This window comes from Primulina tabacum, chromosome 9, assembly GCF_025594145.1.
Source record: "Primulina tabacum isolate GXHZ01 chromosome 9, ASM2559414v2, whole genome shotgun sequence".
Taxonomy (NCBI): Eukaryota; Viridiplantae; Streptophyta; class Magnoliopsida; order Lamiales; family Gesneriaceae; genus Primulina; species Primulina tabacum.
The window spans coordinates 32,754,603-32,763,308 of record NC_134558.1 but is presented as its reverse complement, the minus strand read 5'-3'; the positions used below and the strand labels follow the sequence as shown (position 1 = coordinate 32,763,308).

Genomic DNA, 8,706 nt, shown 5'->3' with positions numbered 1-8,706 from the left:
TTAGCATTTTAATTTTTGAAAATACTCTTAAATCATTTTACAGATAACTTATTTGATATATTTATAATTTATTGACAAAAAGTTATGTGAGACGGTCTCACGGACCGTATTTTGTGAGACAGATCTCTTATTTGGGTCATCTATTAAAAAATATTATCTTTTATGCTAAGATTATTACTTTTTATTGTGAATATCGGTAGGGTTGACTCATCTCAAAGATAAAAATTCGTGAGATCGTCTCACAAAAAACCTACTCTAGCATCTTACGAATTGAATTCCCCAATGGGCTATTTCCTTTCAACTGCATTTGTCAACTTACAATTTCCCATATAATTAATAATGTCAGTGGCCACACTACAGTCAAATTATTTATTTTCTCATTAATTAATTCAACCAATAATTCATTAATTATTTATTGATAATTAAATGCTTTTCCATTATTAGAATATTTAATTTCGATTCGTACCAATACAAGAAAATTATAAATGTAAATTTATTTTTTTATATTGATTTTTTCTTTCATTCCCGCACACAATATTTCGATCCGAATCCCGAACACTCTCTTTTTTAAAAAACAAAAAACAAAAAAACAAATTTGAATAAATTGTTTCCGATTATTTATATTCCAAATTATTTTTTTACGGGGACTTGAAAATTGTAGATGACATCTTGTCACGTTTTGCTTAATTTAACCTATCAAATGTTTAAAGGAATCTCGAAAAAAAATCTAGAAAATTTTGAAATAAAATTGGGAAGTCCCAAAATAATATATATATATATATAATATATATAGGCAAAAATTTGTGTGAGACATTATCACAGGTCATATTTTGTGAGACGAATATCTTATTTGGGTCATTCATGAAAAAATATTACTTTTTATGCTAAGAGTATTACTTTTTATTGTGAATATCAGTAGGGTTAACCCGTCTCACAAATAAAGATTCGTGAGACCGTTTCACAGTGAGATCTACCCTCAGCACTTTTTCAATTAAAACTATTGTTTTATACGATGGATTTTTCAATTAAAAATATCTGCTATTTTATCAGATAAATACTGCTGCATCAATTAATTAGAGTGAGTGTCTATTAATTATTAATAAAAATAACCAAAATATATCAAAAAAGCTGTCCCACTCCAATTTTTTGTACTCGAAGTTTCGAGATTATTTAATATAGAGAACATGATCTTGTTTTCAGCTTTAATTAATTAATGCAATACTTAGGCAAAAATGTCTCCATGCATCCAACTTGTAAATAATTTAATTAGCACTTGTGTCTCATCTATGCTTATAATATGTTGAATTCTATTCATCTTTTCTCCGGAAAATTTCATTTTAGATCATTTACATGGTTACATTTTGCCATTTTGGTTCTAGTCCAAATTTTTTTTGTTGTTCGTAATTTCACTTACTTTTCCGTCTCACGTATGTGACACAGACATAATATTTATATAGCGTTGACATATTCAGTATCATATAAGTATTCTCATAAATAAATTAAAATTACAAAACAAACAACCAAAATTATTTAAAAAAATAAAAGACTAAAATTTAATTATGACAAACATAAAATACCACAACCATATAGCTACAAAAATTGAGGAACAAAAAATAAAAGCAATTTTTTTTTAAAGTTTAATAAACTCACACACGTGGTAATTATTGGTTAACCACCCAATAAAGATATGCATTCGATATTTTTACTGATAAATAATAAATGCAATATTTAAAGATACGCATTCAATATATTTTGGTTATAATTCCATAAATTTACTACAATCATTAATTATCACCAGCATACGTTGCATCAGCAACATGAAGGGGCAGCGCACGAAGCGTCCATATTCGTGTCCCTTCGAATTTTCTGATGTTTTTTTATTTTTTTGGCATTGTTTGATTATTGTGGTAATTTAGAATGGCCAAAAGATATCAATTTTTCATTAGAGTCAACCACGAAAGACCTAAAAAAATGAAATAATATCACTTTGAATGAAATATCATGTCTTTTCACATGAAAAATATTAAATAATTGATTTATTGAAAATCAAAAACACATAAACATATAACATACTCATTTTGTATATTGTTCTTCTTCATTTTTCAACAAGAGAGAGTTCATTCATTTCATTGTGATAGAACTTGGATATCTTGTAGTTGTATCTTGGGAGAAGATTGCCACAAACCTTAAGCATATTGTGAGGGGCAAATTCTTCTTAAGGAAAAAGTGTTCAACACTTCCCTCTATAAGCCATTTTCATTGTTTTCTTCTTGCTTTTTCTTATCAAATTTGAATATCACAAAGAACAATAATTATTAGTTTTTTTTAAAAAAAATAAAGAAAATTAAAAATTACAGATTTGATTGATCTTATGAAATCATAATACACGTATATTATAGTGCCTAAATAAGAATAGCATCTGATTTTAATTTAAACATTATTATGTGTTTTTAATTCTAATCGCCAACATTATTATATATTTTTAACATTATTAAGTAAAATCAAAATTATTATTTATTTTTACTTTAACTAAAATTTTATATTTTTTTATTTTCTTCATTTAATTTTTGAATTCCTACTCAGTTTTGCCATTCCACGAACTACGGAGAGGAGTACGACTATATCTCTTATGAAACGGTCTAACGAATCTTTATTTGTGTCACTTAAACCCGCGACGGTTATCTATCCGCTGTATACTATGTAAATGTTCGACTTCATGTAACAGACTTAAAACCGCGTATACGCTACTTCGTACACCTTTTTAGGTGACTAATGAGATGTTTTTTCGTTGTATTGTAAATGACTTGTTTTGTTTCTTTTATGACTTAAAAATATATATTTTAATGTATATACAAATTTAAGAGGAGGTTGACATTTATGACAATTGTGAGTAAATCGAAATTTGTTTATTTTTCAAACATTGTGAATCAAAAACTATATATGAATATTACTAGAAGATAAAGAACTCCATATAAGTTCAGCGTTCCATGCATTCCCAATATACAAATTCATGTGAATGATGGTGGATCAAATTCTATGCAAGATAACTTGAACTCCATGTTGCGGACGAACCATGAAAATCTGAATCGGAGAGTGAACATAACTGGGTGAAATCACGAATCTGTAGCGTTGAAGAATCATGGAAAGGGCGATTTTCGCTTCCACTATGGCGAAATTCAGGCCAACACATGTTCTTGGTCCAAACCCAAAAGGCGAAAATGCAACGGCGTTGTTGTTGGTTGCTTTCACAATCCCTTGAGCAAATCTTTCTGGTTTGAAGAGATGAACATCTTCTCCCCATATTTTGGAGTTGTGGTGGAGTGCCAAAGGGGAAATGTACAGCTCGATTTGTGGCGGGAGAGTTAGTTTTCCCAGTTTGGTTTCCTTTTCCACCTTTCTTTTGATTGCTGGTACTGGAGGATACAGTCTCAAAGTTTCCTCGATGATCATATTCATCTGCATGATCAAAACCATAGTGGAAAAAAGAGAAATGTTCACTGGGGGTAAGAATTTAGTGTGGAAAGGTGTTGAACATGATCGAATATTATTCCAATTCGCATTCAAAATTATCGAATATTTCTTAAGAGTTAGAAAATAAAGTTATGACCAAATGAAACGAGTTAGAATATGAAATCTGAGTTGAATGGTATTTTATGATTTATATCTCGAGCACGAATATGAAAAAATTAGTAGTGATATATGCCAATTCCACTGGAGCTGTTCTGACTTACAATTTTCAGCCTGGCTATGCCATCTACAGTAGGATTTTGGTCACCAAACAATTGCGTCACTTCTTTCCTTGCTTTCTCTTGCCATTCTTCATCCACAACTAAAAGAAGAATCGTCCATGTGAGCAACGATGTTGTTGTTTCATGTCCCTGCGAAGTAAAATGTCTTGCACTCATCAACTATATCTTCAACAGAAATCCTCTTGTTTTTATCAGGATCCTCGTACATTTCCAGGAGCTTTTCCAGAAAATCAGGCTTGCAGGAACTTTCTTTGTTTTCCCTTCTTTGTTCAGATCTTTTACTTATAATCTTCATTATACAGTCTTGAATCCCTTTCTCTATCTTATCAGATTCACGATCATCGTCGCTTCTCAAGAATCGGCTGCAATACAATTTTTACTGCGTCAATTCCAGGAAATTAAAAAGCCGAGCTTCAAGAATGCAGGAATATATAGTATTTACACCTGATCACAGGAAACTTGGTTTTATGAGCATTTCTTGAAACTATTGATGTCATATTCATCAACATATCAAAAACATTCTTCCCTTCTAGATAACTGCTGCCAAAAGCTGTCCTGGAAATGATGTCTGATGCCAATATTCTGAACTCTTCGAATACCTCAATCTCTTTTCCTTCACATGCTTTCCATTTCTCCAGCATTGTCTCTGTACTTTGGATCATTGCAGGAATCATGTCCTGTGTATAAATAGTATATAACAATTTTTAGACAGTTTCAATCACCAAGATATTTGAAAGTACTTGATCTTAGAGAATCGTAAGTATCTAGTCCTTGTTACTTTCAGGCTTTCGGCATGGAAAACATGGTTAGCCAATTTTCTCATCTTTGCCCATTTTTCACCTTTCGAAGATGACAACCCATCTCCGAGTAGCTTCTTTGCATACCCTTCGAGATCTATTTTGGGGTAGTTACAATTTTTATTGGCGAGAATTTCTTTAACTAGCTCGGGTTGAGTCACCACCAGCTGAGCTTGAGGACCATACCAAGTCAGAAAATTGGCACCTATAAAAAAGGAAAAGATCGAAGAATTCAGAGCTCAAATAGAGAAAAGTGACTGCTGACTTTGAAGATTTGCTGAGAAAATTTCTTACCATATATGTTTGCCCATGAATGAATTTGTGGTAAAATTCTTGGGAATATGTTATGCGAAATATCTCCCATTGCTTTCTCCATAGAAACCCTTCTCATACTTATAATTTCCTTCGTATTTCCATGTAGAAATTCATATGAAGGACCATTTATCCCTTGACATTTCATCAGATACTGCACCCGAATCGGATTCAACCACACTTTCTGAAGAAATCCGAAAAGGGTTGACAGGAAATACAAGAAAACAGAGCTTGCAAGAAGGGTAATTATCTGTACAAAAATAGTCATCATGTTTTGCTGATTTCTATAGATCCGGCATCCACATTCATCAAGCTTAAGAATAAACTTATATAAAAAGAGAAATAATTGTACTAGAGTAACTAGTCATGTTTTGGCTCCTTCCATTGATTCCAAGCTTTCATAATCCAATATAATGCAATGAAATCTAGTGGTCCATGCAAAATGGAAGGCCTGAAGTTATGATGAAAGGGATGATTTGGTTTAAATAAATTGCACGGTTCTTGGCTTGTTCAAAGGGGGAAGGACTACTCGATTTTTTTTAATTGAAATTGGATATCGAAGTAATTTTCTCAACGTATATACTCCCAAATACTAAAGAGTGTTCTAGCTGAATTTATAAAATGTTTAAAGACTTAAGTAATTTTCCTATTAAAAAACGATCTTATAGTGTTGTAAAATATCAATTATCAAAGAGGTAAAAAACGATCTTATAGTGTTGTTAAATATCAATTATAGTGTTGTAAAATATCAGTTAGGCTGTGAGGAGCAGTCTGTAAAACCACGTGGATACGGCACTCTGGTGAAAGAGGTAAATTGTTCAATTTATTATACGGAAGCAAGATGAGATATATATATATATAGCGATAATCTGAACATGATATATAGGTTGAAAATCTTACGTAGTTGCATGTTTTAGTACTATATATATTTAAGAAAAGGCTCGATAGGTAAAGCAATGTTACGTACCATAATTACGAAGATCGAGGATATTTTTGAAAATACTAAAAAATTGGGTCACTCAAACAAAAATTTGAAGGAGTCGTGAGTAAGAAAAAAGTTAAAGTTTGATGAGAGGGAGTATTTGCCCACTATTTATTGATAATTAAATTATTTTCCATTATTATAATTTTTAATTTCGAGTCGTATGAATGTTAGAAAATTATATGAATGTTAGAAAATTATAATTGTAAATTTATTTTTTATATTGATTTTTTCTTTCTATTCGCGAATACAATATTTTGATCAGAATTCTGAACACTTTCCTTTAAAATGAAAATTCAAATTTGAATCAATTGTTTCCTATTATTTATATTCCAATTTTTTTTTTTAACGGGGACTTGAAAATTGGAGATGACATCTTCTCACGTTTTGCTTAATTTTAACTTATCAAAGGTTTAAAGGAACCTCGAAACAAAATCTAGAAATTTTAAAATAAAATTGAAAACTCCCAAAATAATATAATAATAATAATAATAATAATAATAATAATAATAATAATAATTTCATTTATTTCTAATTTTTAAATTAAAAATATTGGTTTATATGATGAATTTTTCAATTAAAAATATCTGCTATTTTATCAGATAAATACTGCTGCATCCAATAATTAGAGTGAGTGTCTATTAATTATTTTAAAAAAATAACCAAAATATATCAAAAAAGCTGTCCCACTCCAATTTTTTGTACTCGAAGTTTCGAGATTATTTAATATAGAGAACATGATCTTGTTTTCAGCTTTAATTAATTAATGCAATACTTAGGCAAAAATGTCTCCATGCATCCAACTTGTAAATAATTTAATTAGCACTTGTATCTCATCTATTCTTATAATATGTTGAATTCTATTCATCTTTTCTCCGGGAAATTTCATTTTGGATCATTTACATGGTTACATTTTGCCATTTTGGTTCTAGTCCAAATTTTTTTTGTTGTTCGTAATTTCACTTACTTTTCCGTCCCACGTATGTGACACAGACATGACATTTATATGGCGTTGACATATTCAGTATCATATAAGTATTCTCATAAAAAAAATTAAAATTACAAAACAAACAACCAAAATTATTTAAAATAAAATATTTTAAATGTAAGGACTCGGATTTTCGAAACAAATCACGCAAACAATAAACTCGAGAGTTTTAGCTCAAGTTTATCAAATTAAAAGCTCAACAATTATATTGGACTTGAAATTTTAGCTCAAAGTGTGAAAAATTCAGCATAGTAGAGCTTGGAGCATCACAAAAACCGCAAGATCAAAGTCGAATATCTCGAGGATGCAAAATGTTGGAACATTTCTTGTTCGCAATCTTGATTTTGATGTTAACAAAACTTGTTATTTTGTTACTAATGTATCATCGTAGTGCGCAGGATACTGTAAATGATCAGACGTCGAACTGATCAGTTATCTCGCCTAACCTGAAGCTTTCGAGAACTGCCAATTGATAGTGTCAACTGATTGCCCAAGCTGAATCAGTTCAACTGATGTATCGAAGAACAATTCAACCGATTGATCGGTTGTTAGGTAATTCAACAGAAGACCTTCAGAAGCCCGGCCAACTGATGAAGTGCTCAACTAATGGAAAGCCCAACTGACCAGTTCAACCGGTCAGTTTACAACCGATTGTACTTAAATGTAAAATACAAGGAAGTTAAGGAAGTTTATTTAATTAAATAAACATCATGTTCATCCAAGCAATCGATCCTTCACAAACCCATACCTTATGAACTTGAACTTTAGCTCAAAAAAAGCTTCATTCTTATGTCCTAAATAAATAAATAAAATATAGCCAAGTGATGAGCTAAAAGATTGGACATATTAATGATGCAAGAAGTGGTCATTAAGTGCACTAACTGAGACCCTTGGTTGCAGATAAACTTTGATCACTTTGAGATTACATGTACCATCATTCTTGGGCAATTTGAAGGACAAATTCTGCTGAATGGGGGGAAGACCTACCATTTTTTATACCTATAAGTACCACATCACGTGGTGAGAAGTGACACACCAAAAACTCCCACAAAATCCTCCAAATTTCGGCCACTCTAAAGCAAGGAAGGAGCTGTTGTGCTAAATCGTTTCAGGTAGCAACCAAGCGTACCCAATGCATTATTCTGCTCGAGAATTTCATTCAAGACCTACTCAAGACAATATCCAATTCACATCCAAGTGTTGTCCAAGATCGACCAAGTTTTTATTCAAGAATCAAGCAAGTTTTGAACCACATTTTTGAATTACTGTAAGTGGGCTTATATATGTTTTAAAGGCTTATGTATGTGTTAAAATCCGATCGTATACTGTATGTTTTGTGTTGAATCGTTTGCTTCGCATTTGCATCTTTTACTAAGTTTTGTTCCGGTCCGATTCGTTCCGCCTGTTTCGATTTGATCCGTTCGATCTGTCTGTTTCGTCCCAATAGATAAGTATGTTTGAAATGATTCAAATAATGGCGCATTGAGAAAGCTTTTGAGGAAAAAAGCCCCAGAAAGAGCCTGTCTATAAGAAAAGACCTAAGAGGGAGCCCGGATGCGGGAAAAGACCTAGAAAAAACCCATTTATAGGAGAAGGCCCCAAAGGGAGCCCAATATCAAGGATAGAACATGGTCATTATTATAAGATATGTGTTCAGTATGTGATTTTGATTTGATAAGATTTTGTTCTGTTAAGATTCTGTTCTATTTGATATGATCTGATCGTCTGATATAAGTTCTAAACTCTGTCTGTTTCGTTTTTGTCTTCTGCTTTGAAAAATGATAACTTTTATATATATATATATATCTGTGTGTGTGTGTGTATAACTGGTTATTATGATATTCGATCGGTCTCCACTTGCTGAGTATTTCTCAAAAC

General features: G+C 31.4%; 1 protein-coding gene across 1 annotated transcript; it reads right to left on the bottom strand.

The window, feature by feature from the left end:
• Window positions 1-2,891: 2,891 nt before the first annotated feature.
• LOC142555297 (cytochrome P450 CYP749A22-like) lies at window positions 2,892-5,382 on the bottom strand. Its single transcript, XM_075666113.1, is given in 6 exon segments — window positions 2,892-3,456; window positions 3,732-3,878; window positions 3,880-4,111; window positions 4,194-4,426; window positions 4,528-4,751; window positions 4,841-5,382. Coding segments are annotated over 6 exon segments (1,554 nt in total). The 5' UTR covers window positions 5,130-5,382; the 3' UTR covers window positions 2,892-3,027.
• Window positions 5,383-8,706: the final 3,324 nt, after the last annotated feature.